A 21,749-nucleotide genomic window follows, 5' to 3' on the forward strand; every position below is an offset into this window, starting at 1 on the left:
GATGAGGGCCTGGAGGGAGACAAAGTCTTGCAGTGAGTGGATTGTTAAGCTAGAGGGCATCACCCTGATTTTAGGATAGTAAAGTTTTCACTTAGAGGATTTGACAAACGTATGATCAGTTTGCATGGTAAGTAAATAGGTTATTTTTTACAGCTGGCTTTTGGTTCATGTTTAACCACCACAACAAAAATAGCCTCCCCCTGTGGCTTTGTGTGTCTCTCTACTAAACAGTTCACCATGAGTCAGATTCTGTGCCTTTTCTCTACTGTCATCAGTGAGTGCATTTGCAAACAATGCATGGGTCTTTGGGGATAATTATCAGCTGTCAACTACACACTATATGAGGAGTACACACTATATGTAAGGAAGGACTATCATTATAAATAAATGCCATGTCCCCCTCCATTATATTAATATATGAATATTTCTTCTCCTGGAATTAAAATGTTCTCTCTAAATCTAAGTGGAACCCTTGGAAAGGAAATTCTGAAAGTGGTTTTCAAGTTAATTAGAGAAACTATAATAGAAAAAAAATTTTTTTAATCTTTTTTTTTTTAATATTTATTTATTTGAGAGAGAGAAAGTGAGACAGAGCATGAGCAAGGAGAAGGTCAGAGAGAGAAGCAGACTCCCCGTGGAGCAGAGAGCCCGATGCGGGACTCGATCCCAGGACTCCAGGATCATGACCTGAGCCGAAGGCAGTCGTCCAACCAACTGAGCCACCCAGGCGTCCCTAGAAAAATTTTTTAAGCGATTCAGGAAGAAAACCATAAAGAACTTGGTTTTCCATTGAGACAAAAGACTTAGGCTGTGAACATTTCATCTCTAACTTGATGACCAACACTAAGGGCAGATCCTTTTCTGTTCATATTAGCCCAATGCCGACTGCATAGATGACTTGCCCACCGACTTCGAGGGATCTCTAGGAGGCCCACCCACCAACCAGATCACAGGCGCGAGCGACACCACTGTGAATGAAAGTTCAGTCACCCTGGACCCTGCCGTCCGGACAGTGGGAGCCTTGCAGGTGGTCCCGGATACAGATCCCACCCCGCAGGAAGGAGAAGTCATCTTTACCACTAACAGTAAGTTCTGCTCTGCTTAGAAGTTCCATGGTCCACAGGGTTGCCACCACATGGGAGTTAGAAAAAGACTACTTTTCCTCAAGAAGAAAACAAGTGGACTGAGTGTGCAATGTTGCCAGGCTGAACAGTCATACCTGACAGACCTTTAGAAGCCCATCGCTTTCCAGGGGCGGATGGCCCATCTGGCTGTGCGTCTTGCCTGTTCGCGCACGACAGTGTGTCATACCCCGTGGTACCTGAAGTAGGGCGCTGGTTCTAGTCCAGGGAAGGGCAAGTGAAAAAAGCAACCGCAGGGCATGCGGGATTTGGCTAGGGCACTACCCTGCTCACTGTGTGTGTGTGTGTGTGTGTGTGTGTGTGCGCGCGCGCTTGAGAGAGAGCATGCACGTGGCTGTATGAGCTGGTCCCGGCTATATGCCGGAGGGTTCTCTCCCCTGTTGCCCCCGGACTCAGATGTAAATGGCATTCCTTCAGGTGGGTGTTTTTAAGGTCCAACCTAAACGTCCTGTAAGTGGTGGCACATTCAAGTATCTTCTGGATTTCTTCCCCATCCTCCACATATATTCTGATGCCTGTTCTAGTTGATTGCAGTTATAAAAATATTAGAAAGCTGGATTAGCGTCAAGATGGAAGCTCGCACCTAAAGTATCTGCTCTTAAGTCTTATAAAGGAAAGAGAAAAGCTTCAGGGGTTTTAAGAAAACTAGCATGCAAAGTAACTTTGGTTTAAGGTTTAAAAAGTGGGTAGATATCAAGATGTGAAAATAAGGTGTATTGTTTCTCTTGATAGAAGTAACCTATTCACTACTGAAAATTTGGAAATGGAGAAAAGCAGATTAAAGCCACTGGGAATATTGCCTTTTAATAAGTTCTTTTTTTACATATTTGTGGTATTTGTAGAATTTATAAAATTATTTAGAGTGAAATGTAAAGATAAGCCTTTTTTTCTAATGAAGAAATTAATGAACCTTATTGTTGAAAGGTTGAAACATGAAGAAAAGTATTAAAAATGAATGCAAAAATCACTCAGTACCCCACCTGGAAATAACCATACTTAACATTTTGGTGTATTTCCTGATAATCTCTTATGGGATAGTTGAGACATTACCATACTGGCTGAATATGGAGTGTTAAAACTGTAGAACTTGCGGAGGTCCTCAACAGACAGTAACTTCAAGAGGAACTTGGTAGCAAATATGCCCCCACACAGTTTATTAGTCTTGAGTGGATAAGAATTTTGACTTTGAAAACTTGACTTTTAGAAGCATAATGACCTCAACATTGAAAAAATGACCTTTAAACATTCGAAGTCCTGGGGCGCCTGGGTGGCTCAGTGGGTTAAGCCTCTGCCTTTGGCTCAGGTCAGGATCCCAGGGTCCTGGGATCCAGCTCCGCATGGGGCTTTCTGCTTAGTGGGAAGCCTGCTTCCCTTCTTCTCTCTGCCTGCCTCTCTGCCTACTTGTGTTCTCTGTCTGTCAAATAAATAAATAAAATTTTTTTAAAAATTCAAAGTCCTTAGAGACAGATTCACTCCCTTTATTTTGAAGGTCTAGGGCAGTGCTGTCCAGTATTAATATAATGTAAGTCACATATGGAATTTCAGATTTTCTATTGTCACAGTAAAAAACATAGGTTGAGTTCATTTTAATGATCTATTTTATTTAACCCCATATACTCAAAATATTTTGCATTCTTTCTTTTGTATTAACTCCTCAAAACCTGGTGTGTGTTTTATATTTATAGAACATCTCCGTTTGAACTAGCTGCATTTCAGGTGCTAATGGCTACCCTACCAAAGAGCACAGACCTAGACTTCTAGTCATTTTCGGGAGAGAAGAACCTTAAAAGTAATTGAATCTTTACCCCTGATAAACTTCTAATTTTTAACTTGAGAGAGTCATGGCCCAGAAGAGTAAGTGGCTGACGCAGGTCAAATGATAAGTTCCCTTTTCAAAGGTACAAGATCATCCCGTAATTTTTCTGTTTATTGACATCTTTGCTTACCGTTAGACACTTCACTGCTCATTGTCTCTGTGAAGTATACTGGAAGGCCTGATAGACCTTTTGCTAGCAGTTTGAAAACACTGACGGCATAGCTGTCCTCAAGCCTGTAAAGACCCAACCAAATACGGGTCGTCTTCCTTGCCATAAAATATTATTTCATTTTCAAGAGAAAATGTGTCATCTGTTGAGATTCCTTATTCTTGAAAGTGGATACGTGCTTCCTACATCTCCATGAAGCCCAGATTACAAATGGAAAGGCATAACTTGTGCGCTAAAATACATCCAGAACTGAAATACAGGATCCTGGTCTGCACCCGTGTAATTCGTAATCTCGAAACTGGTTTTTGCCTAAAACAGACTCAAGAGTGTTGCGCCCATGGCAGGCACTCAGTAGATGTGTCCAATCCAATCCCGAAGCAGGGGGCTCCTGACCAAGAGAGGGAAAGCTGTCAGGTCACTGTAGAGGAAGATACCGGCAGGTTTGAGGAAACAGGAAGCCTGAGAGCACCTCTGTGATGGGAAGCCTGACGGCACACAGGACTGTGGCTAGAGGGAACAGTCTCTTAGTATAGAAACTGAGGTTATTCTCAAACTGTTTTGCCTAGCCCTTTTATTTCTGGTTAGTTTTATTTATTGGGATCTAACAGAATATTCCAAACCTGGTCATTCTGACAAGGTATCAGTTGCTTTATATCACTAACCAAATGGCCATAGATTCCTTCAGGGGAGTCCTTTGCTGTATACGAGTTTGTAAATTGCCTAGTGCCCTAACTCAGATAACTGATCCACAAATGAACAGACACAGATGTGCGAATAAATGGGTGAAAAGATTCAAATTATCATCAACGCTGTTAGAACCAGGTCTAATGCTATCTAAAAAGAACGTGGCCGGAGATTTAAGTGTTGCTGGCCCACAATATTGCTGCAAATCACAAATCACTAACCCAGGAGAGCTTGGACCTAACTCTGGCTCATGTTATCCTTTCCCACCTCACATCTCCACAGACCCAGGAAATTACTAGATAATGAGGAAATAACCGTAGCTATCAAATACACCACACCACCCATGCACAGTACCCTTTAAAGCCTTATGAGGGAAATTTCACTTTCATTGTCATTTTACGGACGCAGAAATGGAGACACAGAGAGATTAACCCTCCTCGCGTGCTCAGCCCTACCTCTGCTCCTCCTGTCTGGCAAATGGTGTTGGTGTGTGGTCGATCAGATGCACATAAAAGTCATTTCAGCACTCAAGGGGGCGTGTAGAACAGATTGCCTGTAGAGTGAAGATGGAAAAATCTGGCATTAAAGGATCATCTCCAGCTCTCAGGAAAGGGAAAAGAGAAAATCATTTACACAGCAAAGGAAATCCAGACTTCTTGCAAGTCTAACATTTGGGAGGAAGATGAGCTCGTAGGCATTATCTTGAATGTTTCTGGCATTCCACCTTTTAACAGCCTCACACGGCAGTCTCAACTCACATGGTTTTTCCTGCATTAGCGCAAGGGGTCGTGCACTTGGATACTCGGATGTCCCTCACCAGTCTTTACCTGCATGCGTCCCAATTGCACCCCAAATAGACGTTACTTTCTGTCTCCCCAGGCCCAGTCTGCAGGTTTTTGGATTTGCTTCAGCAAGGGAAAAAAGTTCCTAAGGATAAAAAAAAAAAAAAAAAAAAAAAACCAAACAAACAGTCTGTGTATTTGCAGACTCCAGACAGGAGCTAGAGAAAGACACAAGAGAAGACTCTATCACCACTACCCAGAAACATTCAGTGCTACTCCACATCTGCTCAGGAGGGTCTGAAACCTTCCCTTTATTGTTCAAGGAAGCTGCCTGTTTGCTTTATCTTGTCACTGACTGCACTCTGCACTGCACAGCTCGGGAGCACTGTCTCTCGGTCACACCCACCTGCCGCTCCCCTGTACCTTCCTGGGAACATGCCAGAATGTGTGTGGCTGGGAGACGTGGTCTTCAGATTGCACAGAAGTTAAGCAGTACACGTGAATTATTATGTACTTGGCTGGCTGAAATGAAATACGGTATGGGATTCCTCCAGGAGACTTCTTTCGCTTTCTATTGACTCTGATCCTTGAGGGAAGCATGGTGCATCCTATGTATTCAGCAAACATGATGTGTGATGTGTTTAAAATGTACCTTTATTTTTGCCTCACTGCTGCTTTAAATGTACTGAGTGGGTATAATGGTCTCCTCCCCTGGGTGAAAATTCCAGCAGGCCTAGGAATTTTCTGCTCACTTCTATGGAACTGGCAGTTACCTAGTAGGGCCCTTTTCCCTGTAATTTCCATGCCTCAGGACAGGTGTATCTCTCTCTTTCTCAGAGGTCCCCCTGCCGCCCCAGCGCATCCACAGTCCATTTGCACCTGCTGTCTGTTGAAGTGCCCTTACCCTCTCGGCTCTTCTGGATAGGGCCCAAGCTGAGCCCCGTCCAGCTCTGGACCCTCACACATCACCTGTCCTGACAGTCCTCTCCAGACCAGCAGCTGTGTCTGGCCTCTGACCTCACACAGGGCGTCTGCCTCCTCTTTCTACCCTCCGGGCAGGAGAGAGACCTGAGTCCACAGTCCGCTTCAGGTTTTCAAAGGCTGAAATCAGTTCTCTCTGAGTCCCACCTCCAAAAACATATTTCAGAATCCCCTATAGGGTGCCCTCACTGGGCTTGATTGAGTGTGGGAGGTAGCCCTTCCGGACCCCTTTTGCTGAAGGGGCGGAATTCAGCAGGACCATATTCTCTCCTCAGATAATCTCTTTACCAGTTTCTCTACCTTCCTCTCCTTCTCTGCCCTATTATCTCAGAATGGGTGACGCAGTTAAGAGTCATAGAATAGCGTGAGTGCTGTGAAATGTGTAAGCCTGATGATTCACAGATATGTACCCCTGGGGCAAATAATACATTATATATTCATAAAAATTGTTTTTTTTAAAATGACAAAATAGGTTCCCTTTTGTGTCCATTATACATCCAGCAGTGGGATGGGGAGCCAAGGGGTGGGTACATGTGGGACAGACTGTCCAGGCCCCTTCAGTAGAAACAGTCAGGAAGAATCCTATGAGACTATGAGACTGCAAAAGAATTAGTTTCTGGGGGCACCTGGGTGGCTCAGTGGGTTAAAGCCTCTGTATTCAGCTCAGGTCATGATCCCAGGGTCCTGGGATGGAGCCCCAGGTTGGGCTCTCTGCTCAGCGGGGAGCCTGCTTCCTCCTCTCTCTCTGCCTGCCTCTCTGCCTACTTGTGATCTCTGTGGGTCAAATAAATAAAATCTTTTAAAAAAAAAAAGAAGAAGAATTAGTTTCTGAATGTCCTGATGCTCTTTACTGGAGAGACCACATTCTTAGCTCAGACAGTTACTAAACTGTGGTCTCTTTTGAAAGAACCTGTAGATAGGTCAGCCTTTTTTGGGGAAAAAAAAAGCTCATAGTCTTCAAAATGCATTCATGAGACAAAAATAATTGCTAAAGCACAGCTAAAACTGCAGCCCAGGGGGGGAAAAAGCCATTTATAGGAAAAAAAAAAAAAAAAAAAAAAAAAAAAAAAAAAGCCTCCAACAGCTCCTGCTGCTATCCCAGGGAGCTCTCCAGAGATGCATTCTCCACCCTAATTACAGGAAAAATTTCCAAAAAGTTCATTCAGAGACTCATGTATATGGTCTCTGGAATGATGTGCTTTCTCTGATTTGAGGGACTCAGTATAAGCCTTTCTGAGGATTCTTCGTTCCTAAAGACACATTCTCTTAAAATTAGGCCAGGGGTGACATTCGCTCTTTCTTTTTTTTTTTTTTAAAAGTTCTTTGTTTACTATTTAGGAAATGGTGAAGCACCCAGGATATCTATATTGCGAAGTTTTAAATGCCCCTAGCCTTGCTCTGACCTCAGCCTGAACGTGAAAATGAGACGGACTGTACGTTCAGGACCTTTCCAGGGCACCCAGTTTCAAACCTCTTGAGTCTAGATAACGGAGAGAGAAAGGGGAGGGTTGGCGTGAGCATCCCATTTCTTTCTCAAATGTGCAGCTATGCTCTGCTATATTTGCAAAGCAGCAATTTCCAGGTTTTCTGTGAGTGCAAAATATATTGTTGCATCTAGAAATAAACACATCTGACTGAAGTCTTTCATTGTTTATGAGAGAGGACAAGAGTGAGTAGCCACATCTGTGGTTGTGACTTGCATCAAAGCCTGAAATGGCACAGTAGCTACCCTTGACTCTGGATAAATATGCTGGCTGGAATCAGCAATGAAAATGATCTCCCGGGGGTGCCCATAAGAGTCACATTAGCCTGGGAGAGATGATTGCTTTGATTTATGGGGCTATTCCACCATGGCAGACAGCAGGATCCACCAACCATTTAGGAGCCTAGACGCCACTGTCATCTCTCCTGCAGGACACAGTTAAGCCACAGGTGGACTGCTTCTGTACAGAATAAAGCATTTGCAGATTGTGAGACGGCTCCCCACGATCATCGCCATGTCTCATCACGTGCCAGGCCCCCAGAACCACCTCACCCCCTTGAGCCTAAGCCGCCCAGCTCACCAGCTCAGTGACAGCTTTGGCAGAGACACAGTTGTTCTGGAGAGGAAAGATTGTTGCCATTAAGTACATGCCTTGATCATCAAGTGACCCAAATGGCGACTGTCCAACCACAAGCTACCAGATTTTCCAGGATAACATTTCTCCTTGGGGTGCCTGAGTGGCTCATTCGGCTAAGCGTCTGCCTTCAGTTCATCCTGGGATCGAGCCCCATCTTGGGCTCCCTGCTCAGCAAATGGCCTGCTTCCCCCTCTCCCTCTGCTGCTCTCCCTGGTCATTCTTTCTCTCTCACTCCCTCTCAAAAAAATAAATAAAACCTTTAAAAATTTTTTGTTTAAACAAAAAACAGCAACAACAAAAATTCCCCACATTTCTCCTTGATTAATAAACGTTTGCTAATTCAAGAAGGGCCACTCAGGAACCGGCTGCCAGGGTTTTCCTGTCTTGTGCCTCTGGTGCCTCTGACAGGAAGTACTGCAGACCTGTAGATTTGCAAACAGCCTGGGAGAGAATGAATCAATTTAGACCACAGATATATTGCCCCTTGGAGCACTCAGCCAGAGCCTGACACACACCATCCACAGGGGGAAGAAACCTGTCTTCCTGAAACAAAGTAACTCCATCTCCAATTTGATGAATTTCTCCCAGGGCTGTCTGGCTCTGGGTGAGCATCTTGGCTCAGCAGCTGTGAGAGTGGGCTGGGGAAAGGATTGTTGATCAGACCTGCATTTTGCCAGACATTGTCATGCTGAACATGGATCTCAGCAGGAGGTGGCAGCTGATGGCAGGAAACACAATTGACAGGTCAGCACTTTTTCAATATCTGAGAAGCACGGAGGGTGAATAAGATAACATTTCTCTTTGCATTACAATTCTAAAGCATATCATGAGGAAATTCCATTATTCAAAGATTAAGAAAGCAGAACAGGGGCGCCTGGGTGGCTGAGTGGGTTAAAGCCTCTGCCTTCAGCTCAGGTCATGATCCCAGGGTCCTGGGATTGAGCCCCCCCCCCCAACGGGCTTTCTGCTCAGCGGGGAGCCTGCTTCCTCCTCTCTCTCTGCCTGCCTCTCTGCCTCCTTGTGATTTCTGTCTGTCAAATAAATAAATAAAGCTTTAAAAAAAAAAAAAAAAGAAAGAAAGAAAGAAAGAAAGCAGGAACAGCTGAAAATGCCTTTTGAATGACATAAGAATTGGCTCTGGAAATTCAGTCTCAGGGTACTCTAAGTTAAAATATTTCAGAAATGATATTAAGTGGTACAGGGGAAAAAATGCAACTAGCAGGACATTACTGGAGGTACTTGAAGTAAGAGGATATAAGGGAAATACCACTAGCTTGAGCCAGGAAATTTGGGTCTTAGTCTTCATTTGGCCTCCAATTAGCTATGTGACTCTGGGCAAGTCACTTAGTCTCTCTGCACTTCCATTTCTTCACTTGTCAAATAAGGCATTTGTGTTAGCAGATGATTTTTTTCCTTTTTTTTTTTTTTTTAAGATTTATTTATTTTAGGGCACATGTGTGGGAGCGATCAGTCAATTAAGTGGCTGCATTCAGGTGAGGTCATGGTCCCAGGGTCCTGGGATCCAGCCCCACATGGGTCTCCTGCTCAGCGGGGAGCCTGCTTCTCCCTCTACCCCTCCCCCCTGCGGTGATCTCTTTCTCTCACACTCTCTCTAAAATAAATAAATCTTATTTTATTTCTCTAAATATCTCTCTAAAATAAATAAATCTTATTTTAGAGAGAGAGAGAATGAGAGTGTGTGTGTGTGAGTAGGGGGAGGGGCAGACAGAGTCCTCAAGCAGACTCCCCACTGAGTGCAGACCTGGCCATGGAGCTAGATCCTACAGCCCATGAGATCATGACCTGAGCCAAAACCAAAAGTTGAATGCTTAACCAACTGAGCTACCCAGACACTCCTAACAGATGATTTCTAAAATCCTTTCCAGTTCCATGACTCTATGATTAAAGTCAGACTCCCTCATGGCACCCTTCCAAGTCCCACTGGGAAAGGCTAAATCAAGATCTTGCATTCTCAATTACCAGCTCTTCTTGCTACCCTCCCCCTTCCAATACCACTAAGCCAACTAGCAAGGAACCCAGCCCCAGCTCTCTCCACTGCCACATTCTCCAAGACTGTAGACGGTCTTAGGAGATGCCACATCTGTCCACCTTTGAGTCAGATGCACAGTTGGAAGGACAATGGGTGTAGACGGCTGGAATGACATTGCCAGAGCCACAGTTCCCCTAGGAGCCCATCACACAGTGCACCCTGCACCCAGAATGTGAGAACCGTCTGCTCACAGAAGAAGCACTTAAGCTCTACTCACCTGGCTCTTATGGAGCCTTTAGTGGTAACTTTTAAAAGGATAGTTATGGCGGCATGTCACATAAACCAAAGTATTATGCAGAGCAAGTCTTGATTCTGCTTTAATCTGGATGCTAGGCAAGGGGTAAGAGTACTTGGAAAAAAGCACTGAATTTCTTCAGTAGATAGGGGTGTTGGGGTGAAGTCTGTGTTTAGGTATTGATATATATGATTACATAGTTTGGAGTTTAGTTCCAACCACTGTACATATGATTTTTGTGTATTTGTGATGCTTTTTATTTTTATAGTAGATACCACATATATCCTCATTTCTCATCTCAAGGAAGTAGTTTAAAAAAAAAATCCCTGTGACATTTTTTGGAAGTGGTATTATTTCCATTTAACAAACGAGGGTGCCAAGCCACAAGTACCACATTCAGAGCTGTTGGTCCCAAATCGAGGAAGAAAATCTCCCTCTGTGGACCCCCATTCCAGGGTAGGCTACACAGTGTGGCTCCATTCATGTATCCTTCGTGTAATTTTAACGGAAATAACTGATAATCACCAAAGAATAGCTCCAGTTCACCTAAATATTTTAGAACAAGACTGTTTTACTTGTCACTAAAATATTTAAGCACTAGATGTTTTATTAAGGATTTAGTTTAATTGATTAACAAGTTGAATGCTAAAAATTAGATTCCCCTCTCTATTAGAAATTATGAGGCAGAAGCATGTTTTATAAATAACACTTAATTTAATAATTAATGCTAATCCGTTATTAAAGCAGTAAGAGTAAGGAATCTTATTACCGTCTTTCAAGGAGCTGAGGCTTCCTCTCTCCTGGCAGAAAGGAATTCTTGGAATCCAATGATTGGCCATTCTAAGGTCTCAAAGCATAATTCACCCACAATATCATGTTCTGTCTTCATAATGTTCTTGGGCAGCAGAAGAAAGCAGGTATATCTACTCCAGAAGGAAAGAGGCGCTAAATCAAGTTCCTACTCTGGCCAAATTATCTTCCCATTACTGGACCACAGAGTTACACTGGTTCTCTGAGGAGAAATGCCAGGAAAGCTCACTTGTTCCAGTCTAATACTAGTACATAGTTAAAAATCTAGTGAAAGCATGCCCGTAGGAAGTGGTTGAAACTTGAGGGCATCGGGACTGATTTTCTTGGTGAAGGAACCATCTAGAATCAACTTGGGGTTTCTGCCTACCGGAGAGAGATTGAACCCACAAGTTTATCTCTGCTACCTAACAAAGTCCCACCAAAGGGTTTGTAAAAAAATAAAAACCTATGTGGGCACTAAGAACAGAGAAAAGTTTACAATAGACAACAGACCAACAAGTTCTGGGTGACAAATGAGTGAAAATTCACTTAGCAAAGTTGGAGAAAGGCAAAATCTAAGAAGGGCCTCCTAAGGAAGATGCTGATAAGAACAACCAGTTTAGCACTCAGAACCCTGGGGATCCTCAAGGTGTAGGGCTCCAGATGCCCAGGAAGGCCAGGGTAGGGAGTGGTGTTCAAAAGAAGATGTAGTGATAGACCATGTAAAGAATATTTAGGCCACTCCCCACCATGCCCTTCTCCATCCTGAGCCATCTGCTGGTGGTCTTAGTCCCATAACAAGGTCCCTTCCCAGTTGCAAGCCCCACCCATGCACACTTAAATCAGAGTGCTTCCTTGGTAAATAGAAGTGGAGAGCAAGGACCGGCTAGAGAGTTATGAGAAGGCACTAAATCTAAGAGAGAGAGAGACCGCGACAAATAAAAACAAGGAGAAATCTCAAAGAAACCAAGAGAACTCAGAGCACAGAATTCTATAAGCTATAATTTGTGTCCTTACGGAAGAGATTATCTTGTAGGAGATACTGTTGAAATAGATACTGCGAGAAATAGGAATTTTCAGAGAATGAGAAGAATGCTCAGATACTAAAAAATATAGCAGAGAGACAATTCCCGGAGAATGATGAAAAGATAAAATGCTATTTGTCTTTTGAAAATATGTTCTTAGCATGAAAAAAAAATTGATTTAAAAGTTATATTTAAAAATAAGAAAAATCAAAAAGGGTCATTTAACATACCATTGAAGACTGAATTCACTAATTGCATGTACATTTTGTATCAGCATCCCCTCTGCCCAAAATGTATTTTTTTACTACAGTGAAAACTAGGGCCTTGCATGACATACTTTGCTTCAGCAAATGTGCACGGTGCAAAACTTTTAAGAGTGTTTTCTTTTTCCCAGGCTACCCTTGTGTTATACTTGTAATATATGAACCTATGGGTTTATTAGATAAATTAGTGACCACGGTTTTTACCACAAAATTACTTCCTAGTGCTCAAGCCAGTAAATTGGGATTACCTCTGTTCCTTCCACTCTATCTCCCTCTGTTGTAAACAGTCACCAAATGTTCAGTCTGCCTTTTAAACATCTGCCCATGGGCCATTTCCCTCTGCTGCTACTGTAACTCAAGACCCTATCCTCTCTTCCCTCCATCCCTGTGGCAGCCACCACAACTCTCTGTCTCTAGCCTCAACCCCCACCAGTGTGTCCTCACCCTGCTTCCTGGAGAACCATCTGCAGAAATCTGATCTTGTCCCTGTTTTGCTCGAAACATTTTTATCACCTGTGGGTTAAAAATCTCCAGCTGGGTAGCAGCGTCTGTGCTTCTGGTTTCTAACCACTCCCACCAGGTACTTGACACACAGCATTTTCCAAGCCACTCGCAGTTCCAGACACACTGCCCCGGACCCTTCTCCCTCACCTGCCGAGTCGCGGAACATGTCCTCTGCTGTATTCGCTCAGATGCATTCTCTGCTACACCACGCAGAATAGAATAGAATCTGGTGTTCCTTTTAGAATTCTCTTCTTCCAAACAATTATGTTACAGCTTCTTAAGAAAGCATCTGTCACCCCCACTGAATTTATCGGACCTTAAAATGTGTGGACTGTGGCTTTTCGTCTTCATGTCCCAAAATCCAGCACAGTTTCAGGAATAACGTTAGACTCAATGAGCATTCATTGAATGAATGAGTGAATGTGCTAAAGAATGTTAAAGAACTCAACAATAGCAATAGTTAGAAGAAGAGGCTGCATTGTGATATGCTTTTGTATTTTGTCTGCTAACGAAAAGAAAATACAGACATTCTTCCAAGGATCCTCAAGTTGGACCCAGGCAGCAGTGGACCAGCCTCCCTTATAGCCTGTTCCTCTGGGATGATTCTGTTCCCCTATCCCCATGTGACAGGGGCACCAATGTTACCTCAGTCCCCCACCGCCAGGAAGGAGGGAGACTAATGCCTCATGGAAATGGACTGATGATTTATTATTTATCATTATTGATATTGGACTGCACAGCAGAAACGGGGGACTGAAAGCAGCAGCGAGCCAAAGCGGCTTTAACAGCAGCGGAGGGGGATGTGGAGAAAGGCTCCTCTGCCTCACAGCCCAGCACTTTCTGCAGAGGCCTGGAAAGAACACAGCCCAAAGGCCCCAATGCTGGGACAGCTTGAAGGAAGCTCTTCCCTTTTTGCATTATACCATTGGCACTGCTCTTACTTTTTTTTTTTTTTTAAGATTTTTTTATTTATTTGAGACAGACACAGATAATGACAGAGCTAGCAAGAAAGAGCACAAGCCAGGAGGAAAGGGAGAAGCAGACTCCCACTGAGCAAAGAGCCTGATACGGCTCCCAGGACCCTGGGACCATAACCTGAGCCAAAGGCAGATGCTTAACCACCTGAACCACCCAGGTGCCCCTGCTCTTACTATTTTATATTTGTCTGCGATGAGTGAAGATAACCCTACTGAGAGAGAATCCAGGCTTGGAGGGGAGACCGAATGACTTCGGCATCAGGGATATCTGGGCTCAGATCCTGGCTGCTCACTGAGCCGGTAGCTGTGGCCAACTCAATTTCACATCCCTTAGCCTTCATTTCCTTTAGAATCATTCCAATAAAGTCCACCTCACCAACCCTTGTGAGGGCGAAATATATCAATGTATATGCAGCTGCCATTTCAGCATGTGGCACTCAGGAAGTCCCACATGTTGCCTCTCCCCACCCACCCGGCACCTCTCCATGAGAACATACACTGGACAGACACATCGCAGGTCCCTGTTAGTGCAGCTGGAATGTCCTCATGTTATAAAAGTATCTACAGAGCACCTTTCTCGGATAGACTCCAAGACCCTACAGCCGTAGCTTGTATCCTGAACTGTTTGCTCGTGGAGAGGGAAACGGACGTTTCCTTGCTCTTTTTCAATTATCAGAATCGAGCCAGAACTGCATGCTCTTTTTCGCTAATTGATCATCTGAGTACTACTGAGTTATAAACTGCAAGCTTTACGACCATGATCTCATAGAAAATAATGACCGTCCTTCTAACACCATTTGTAGAGAAACCACTCAGGTTATCAGGATCATCACAAGAGAGCCCATCAATCAATCAACAATCCATTAGTGTCAGTTCCTAGAAAGTCATAATTAGGTCTTTCTGCACAGGGCTCTGTATGGTACTCAGCACACCACAGCCCTACAAATAATCTTAGAGAGTGTTTTGAGCAGACAGCCCTGCAGATGAATAATCGGGGGATAAACTAGTACTCTCAGATTGGATCCGTCAGGGAAACAGCTTCGAACAAAAATTTTGGAAGTACCCATTATAGAAACCTCTGAGTTTTCAGCGAATGGGTGCCACATCTCCGCATAGAAAATCCACTAGGAGACTTTAAAGATACAGAAAGATCTAACTCACTGGCTTTTTTCTGGGGTAGTCCTCACTGTGCTTCCTCCTTTGGGAGTAATTTGCAGGGAAACGTCTAGAGAGAAGAAAATGCATGGTGGTTAAGTGTGTTAGCCAAACTCACCCCAACTGTGGTGTGATCAGTTAGGTAACATTCTACTGGACTAGCTAAGTGAGTATACCAGGATGGTGGGAAGGCTCTCCATCCTCCTCATTCCAGAGCACACGCCAGGGTAGGAATCAAGCCAGGCTTCCTATGCACATACACAGATCCCGTGTCCACCTGCACTCACACACCTCTACTGCCAATCCCCAGGCTTTTGGTTTATCCCCCAAAACCAGTAGGAAATAGATTTCTAGGGTTTCCGAGGAATTATTGTGGGCAGAGGTAGCAAACTTATCACAGGTAGCTCCTCTTGCCAGCAAATGATTTGAGCTTGAGAGTGCATCTGACAATGTTTTAGTTAGTAGCCAGCATTTAAATGCGGCCAGGTTTAACATATGGATCTACATTTGCAACTTGAAAGCCCTGGAAGCAGTAGTGATCTTGGGCCTCATTCTTTTATGGTGCTAACTGGTGAGACCTGACTCCGGAGTCCCTCCGTGCAAAGCTTGTCCTTTGCAGCTCACCCCCCCCCCCCGCCCCCCGCCTTTGTCATCACAGTTAGGGACAGTTTCAGGACAAACAGGGCTTTCCTCAGCGACACTGATGTCTAAGGGACAATCACAGTTTGGAATTGTCCTATTAGGTCCCATTAAAATAACAGCATTGGTAAAATGCAGCGTAAATATGTGCGTGCCTCTCAGGCAGCGGCAGACACAGTTAATACTCTGTTCCCATCAGGGAGAAACAATTAGTAGATTTATAGACTAACGTTTATTCAAAAAAATTTTTTTTGTCAAACATCATTTATATAAATAAAGACTCATGCCTTAATCAGAGCTGTCAGCGCAAGAAAGTGTTGGCCGCACTTAAGGTTCCTGCTGTGCGACAGGAACAACGGAATGAATTTTTTAAGGAAACATAATGCCGTAATAATACTGCAACTGTTGTTTAAATAAGGAGTTCATTAGACAATTGGATTTGGAAAGCCATGTTCACTACCAGCTTAGTATCATCCGCAGAGCGTGCACGTGTGCGCACGGACGGTGCCAGAACACACCCGCCGACACGCACACTCATAGGTGCACAGTGTGTGGTGTGCGCGTGCGCACAGGTGGGAGTGACGCGCACGTACGCATCTTACGTTTATATGGCGCACGCACGTGCCCGCGCAGGTGTATGTGCAGACTCCGTAGGCTCCACTCTGTGTCACGGTGGTTCGCCGCGTCTCAGCAGGGATCACTGAAGTTTCTGGTCACGACTCTCAGGTTAGGACTCCTGAGAATGAAACCGTGGTTCCACGGTCACTTGCCAGAGAGGGAAGAGCATCCCAAACAAATTTATGTATCATTGTTTCTTTAACGGACTTTTACGCTCCCTAAAATCTGGAAAAAGGAAAGGGACCCCTACAGGTAAGGCAGTCCTTAGTCTTAGATAGTGTACTCCTTTCCCCGGTGCCCTACAAGAGAAGGACACAATTATAGCCAAGTTACAGCTGGGTACACCTCTGCCCACACTGAGTGCAGGGGTCATTGTCAGCTAGTGAGGCATCAGGGAACATGACCAAATGGCAGAGGTGCTGGAAAGGGAAGGGTGGGTCTTTTATAGACAGCAGCAAGGTTTTCAAGTTCCCTGTCCCTGATTTGTACTGGTGTACAGAATGTACACTCTAGATAGTAGAGCTAAGTTAAAGCCCAGCCTTGGGCAGTTTGCTCAACATCTCTCACATACAGGTGAGGCTCCATTCCCTCACCTATAAAACAGAAGCAATAAGAACACCTGCCTCATGGGATTAAATGTAATCAAAACTGCTTGGAAAAGGGTCTGGTCCACAAAAGTATTTAAAAAATGTTCTTTCTTGTTGTCTAAAGTGGAAGAGATAGAGGGAACCCGGGTATTGGAAGCATTGACCATGTGCAAAGACCTTGCAGAGAACTTTCAGGGTATTTTATTTAATCTTCACAATTATTACCACTGTTTTACATATAAGAACCTGACATGGGAAGCCTGGGTGGCTCTGTTGGTTAAGCATCTCATCTGCCTTTGCTCAGGTCATGATTCCAGGGTTCTAGGATCGAGTCCTGCATCAGGCTTCTTGCTCAGCGGGGAGTCTGCTTCTCCCTCTGCCTGCCACGCCCCTGTTTGTGCTCTCTCTCTCTGACAAATAAATAAAATCTTTTTTAAAAAAAATAAATAATAAGCCGATGTGAGAGTGGTCCAGGAGCCTCACCAGAAGTCCCACCTTGAATAAATGGCAGGCTGGGCTAAGAGCTCTGATAACTCTCTCCAAAGGCTCTTTCCAGCACACTGGGATTTCTCACCTGTGATCTGAACATTTGCCTGGGTTGTAATCATAGTGCAGACTCCGGGCCCCACCCCAGATCTACCAAACCACAATTTTCTTTCTTTTTTTTTTAGATTTTATTTATTCATTGGAGAGAGAGCAAGTACGAGATGGGGGAGGGTCAGAGGGAGAAATGGACTCCCCACTGAGCAGGGAGCCTGATGCATGACTTGATCCCAGGACTCCAGGATCATGACCTGAGTCAAAGGCAGCCGCTTATCCAACTGAGCCACCTAGGCACACGGAAGTGTTTTCTGTACAGAAAATACTTCCAACAATCCTGAGATACTAAAGTCCTTGATCCAGTAAAACAGAAGATGAATTTGGGAAGAAAAAATCACAATTGGTTTTCTCAACTGTATAACTTTATTGAGGAAAGAGGTCTTTAGTGTCGTAAAATTAACTGCTGAAAAAGGATAAGGCAACAAGGTTACATTTTATAGTTCTTTCGGATTTATGGCAGCTAAGATCTGCAGCATAGCACTAATTAGTTCGTAAGGGCTAAGCAGTATTAGCTTGTGTCCAAGACAGTGTAGAAAATATGTTTGGGGAGCTGAATACAGTTGACCCTTGAACAACATGGGTTTGAGTTGCATGGGTCCACTTTTATGCAGATATTTTTCAATAAATACAGTACAGTACTATCAGTGTATTTTCTCTAATGATTTTCCTAATAACATTTTTCTCTAGCTTTATTGTAAGAATACAGCATCTAATACTTACCACCCACAAAGCGTATATTAATCAACTGTTTATGTTCTCAAGAAAACTGGCAGTCAACAGCAGGCTATCCGTACTTAAGTTTGGAGACAGCCACAAGTTAGATTCAGATTTTCGACTGTGTGAGGGTCAGCACCCTCTCCCCTGTATTGTTCGAGGGTCAGCTGTACTTGTAAGGAGGTAATAATAGTAAGAACTCTTTCTTTTTAATTTTTTTTACCTTGATGAACATTAACCATTATGGAAAATATGGAACCACGACTCTGCTCTCATTATGTATACAGCTGATTTCTTGAAATCGAGCATGTTTTTATCCTCCAAGTCTTATTGTTGGGACTTTGCCTTTACACTGATGCATGTCTGTGCTGACAGCATGCTCATCTTCTACTTCCAGGATTCCCTCAGTGCCTAAATATGCATCCCCCTCTTATAGAAACCCTATCTCTAAAAATGCAGCCATAACATGGAAAAATATAATCAATTCTGATGCTGGAATTAAAGGGAAAAATAGTCTCAGAAATCTTAACCAGCTCTCATGCTGCCCATTACCCCCTCTCCAGGAGATTTTTCTCCTAGGGGAGCATAAGAAAAGTGAAGGTTGCCTGGGCCTCGGTCTCCAGTGGGTTAATAAACAGGGTCTATAAAAGGATGGTTCTCAAGGACTCTTGCTACTTTTTTCTAGGCTTGCAGATCCTGTGGGAGCGAGGGAGTTTTCTCTCTCTGTGAATTCCAAAATTGAAGACAGTCCCTTGGTATCCATGGAAACTCAGCTCAGCACCAGATGAGTGGGTTACATGTGATTTGGGGATTTATGGACTTTTTAACCACCCTGCGCCATTATTTACCATTATTGGCAAAACAGCCCATGTAACAGGAGACTTTGGCAATAGTGTGAGGCAGCTGTTTTTCTGTGGCAAAGTCACGTAAATTATTTGCAAGCAGGAAAAAAACAAAAACATTGACAACCAAGTGGTAAGGTCTGTCCAGCAATACAACACCTCTTATTTGGGACACTGTCTATGCTTGTGTCTATAGACCCTTCAGAAATACAAGTTCAAAATGTTCATTCATTATGTGTAACCGGGGAACATTGGCAAAAGGATAAACACAGCGTGCAGCAGTCAAAGGGGGTTGGCCAGGAGCTCTGTCCTGGACAAATATTTAGGCCAACATGGGGTTAAAAAAGATGGGGAGAAGCCAGCAGGAGAATTCATTGTGAACATCAATAATCTCTCCAAATAATGGCTGCATGATCCAAAAAAAAATCAAAATTCAGAATCCATATAAGCCCCATGTTGAAATGACTCTCTGTAATGCAAGGATCAGAAAAGATACTAAGTATAACTGCAGGAAAAGACATTATAAAGTACTCTGAGAATATCTAGACAACCTCACCCAAAGTTAACCTAGAAGTCAGTTTCATCAGTTAAACAAAGCATCTTTGCCAACGATGTTGGTGATGTGGTATCATGTTTATTAATGTGTGTTTTGAACTAGGATGAAATTGCCCCTCCTCTGAAGAAATTTAGATTCTAACAGATGTAAAACAGATGTGTGCAAAGGAGAAGTTACTTTGCCAAGTGCTATTTTTTTTTTTTTTCTAAATAGGTCTCATTTGCCAGATCTGCTAAAGGCTTTGTCTCCGTAAGGGATTTATGTAGCTTTCGTTAGTTTACAGAGAGAGGAGGGAATGATCACTCTTGGGCTGGTGCAGAAAATGCTACGACCTTAACCCCACATTAAATTCCACAGACTCCCGGTGGGCTTGTTCAGGGGATTTGGCCTTTCAAACACATATTCAAGGACATTAGGATGAAATGCCTCTGTTTTCGGTTTTCAGTCCTTAATATTAGAAAATTGCTGAGTTTTAAGGCATTTTCCTAGTCCTGTGTTTATCATAGCTATGTTCACCCCTATGATGGTCCACCCAGAAATGGTATCTTTTGAATTCTTCTCATCTCTTCATTTTTAAGTTTAGCAAGCTTCTGGTAGAACAGTTGAATTAGCCACACCCCCACCCATGTCAGCCACAGTGACAGAATACTACAGAGGTGGCCCTCTTCTCAGGTGCTAAGCATAACTCTGGAACCATTAAAGAGAAACAAGAAACTAAAAAATGTTCTTAGAAGATACCTACTAGGGTGATGGGGCTGGGAAGAAAATAAGATTCCTGGCCCATATAAATAAATGAAACACTTACCTCACTTACCATGTAGTCTAGATCTTATTTCTCTTAGCTTATTTTACAGGCCCACTTGATGTCCTAATGTAACATTCTCCCACACAGCACTGAAATTAGAAGGGTAGGAGGCTTGGGGTGCCCGGGTGGCTCAGTCAGTTGGGCATAGTCCCAATGTTTTTTTAAATTTGATCCATAGTTGTGACTCATATCAATGAAAACTTGGGAATATTTATTAGAAAGATGACCAGGGGGTGCCTGGATGTCTCAGTTGGTGAAGTGCCCAGCTCTTTTTTTTTTTCTTTTTAAGATTTTATTTATTTATTTGATAGAGAGGAGAGAGAGAGCACGGGCAAGGGGAAAGAGAGAGGGAGACACAGGCTCCCCGCTGAGTAGGGAGCCCAGTGTGGGGCTCAGTCCCAGGACCAGGACCAGGACCTGAGCCACCTAGGCACCCCAAGCACCCAGCTCATGATCTCAGCTCAGGCCTTGATCTTAGGGTCGTGAGTTCAACCCCCAGACTGGGCTCCATGCTGGGCATGGAGTCTACTGAATCAAAGAAAAGAAAAGGAGGAGTCTCCCATCCTGTTTTTAGCCTTTTTAAAACCAACATGATTTATTTACATCTTTCCATTCTTTCATTTAATGCATGTAGGTGGTAACCATTATATTTCTTTTATTTATATAGCATTGGGGATGGAGGTTTGGCTGTGTCTATGTAAATAAACCCCTGCCCTCCCAGAGCTAACAATCTGCTCTATTTAAGAGAAAAACACATGCATGGGTGGAATATTTAAATATTGAAATAAGGCAGTGCTATTAATCAGGTGTCAGGGATATTGTGGATTACAGGCACTCTTCAGAAAAGGAGTAGCAGCATCATGGTGGGCAGCGCTACTTTCTGACCTCTGGCCACACCCTTCCCCGTGGGAAGGAACTGGCAGGAGCCAAGAAGAAAATCACTCAAGAGTCCCTACCCCACTTACTAGAGACCAAATCAGCAGGATGCAAACTGCCATTGTGCGGAAGGCTGGCATTGGCCCATGCCCTTCTTTTTATTTGGGTTTTTACTAGCAACACCCATTTTCAAACCCAGTACAAATGTAGGACAGTTCAATTGTCATTAAGAGATAAACTGTTTGGTTTTGCAGAGGCTAATGAGAAATGAAAAGTCCCCACCACAGGGTCTAGTGATGTTCTGGTCTACCTCCCTCCTACTATATCGTCCTAGGACGAGGCATTCGTTGAAGTTCATTATAGTTACTAGTTGCTTGTTTTGTTTTGTTTTGGCTTTCCAGGAAATAAAGATCAGATGAGCAAAGGAAATGAAGATCAGATTAGTAAAGTAAATGAGGGGTTTAACAAATGGTTTCCACAAAGATCCATTAACCATATTAACTACTTGTCTGCCTCTGAATATTGCCACACTAAATGCTAGTATTGGAGGGGAGCTGGGGAAGTGCGGTGTGGAAAGAACAGTCTAGGCTCTCCTTGTACCCGTCACTGTCGTCCCCTCCATCATCATCAGGCACCACACTCAGCACCCCAGGTTCCTCCCACAGTAGACCCCTTTGGACCTCTAGCAAAGCAAAAAACACCATTAAATCCACCCAAGGAAGAACAGGAGAGCCGAGTTCAAGTCCTAGCTCAGCCACTTACTGGTACTTCAGGAGACCTTGAGAGACGAACTGAGCCTTTCTGAGATTCAGGCAGCCAG

General features: G+C 43.7%; 1 protein-coding gene across 1 annotated transcript in view; it reads left to right on the top strand.

Moving 5' to 3' along the window:
- The window catches only part of RNF150 (ring finger protein 150), a 267,148-nt gene that overhangs the window by 224,637 nt on the left and 20,762 nt on the right, over positions 1-21,749 (top strand). Inside the window, exon 6 of the mRNA XM_059168254.1 lies at positions 875-1,085. Coding sequence (XP_059024237.1) covers positions 875-1,085 — 211 coding nt within the window. The remainder of the gene's footprint in view (positions 1-874; positions 1,086-21,749) is intronic.

Source organism: Mustela lutreola, chromosome 1, assembly GCF_030435805.1.
Source record: "Mustela lutreola isolate mMusLut2 chromosome 1, mMusLut2.pri, whole genome shotgun sequence".
NCBI lineage: Eukaryota > Metazoa > Chordata > Mammalia > Carnivora > Mustelidae > Mustela > Mustela lutreola.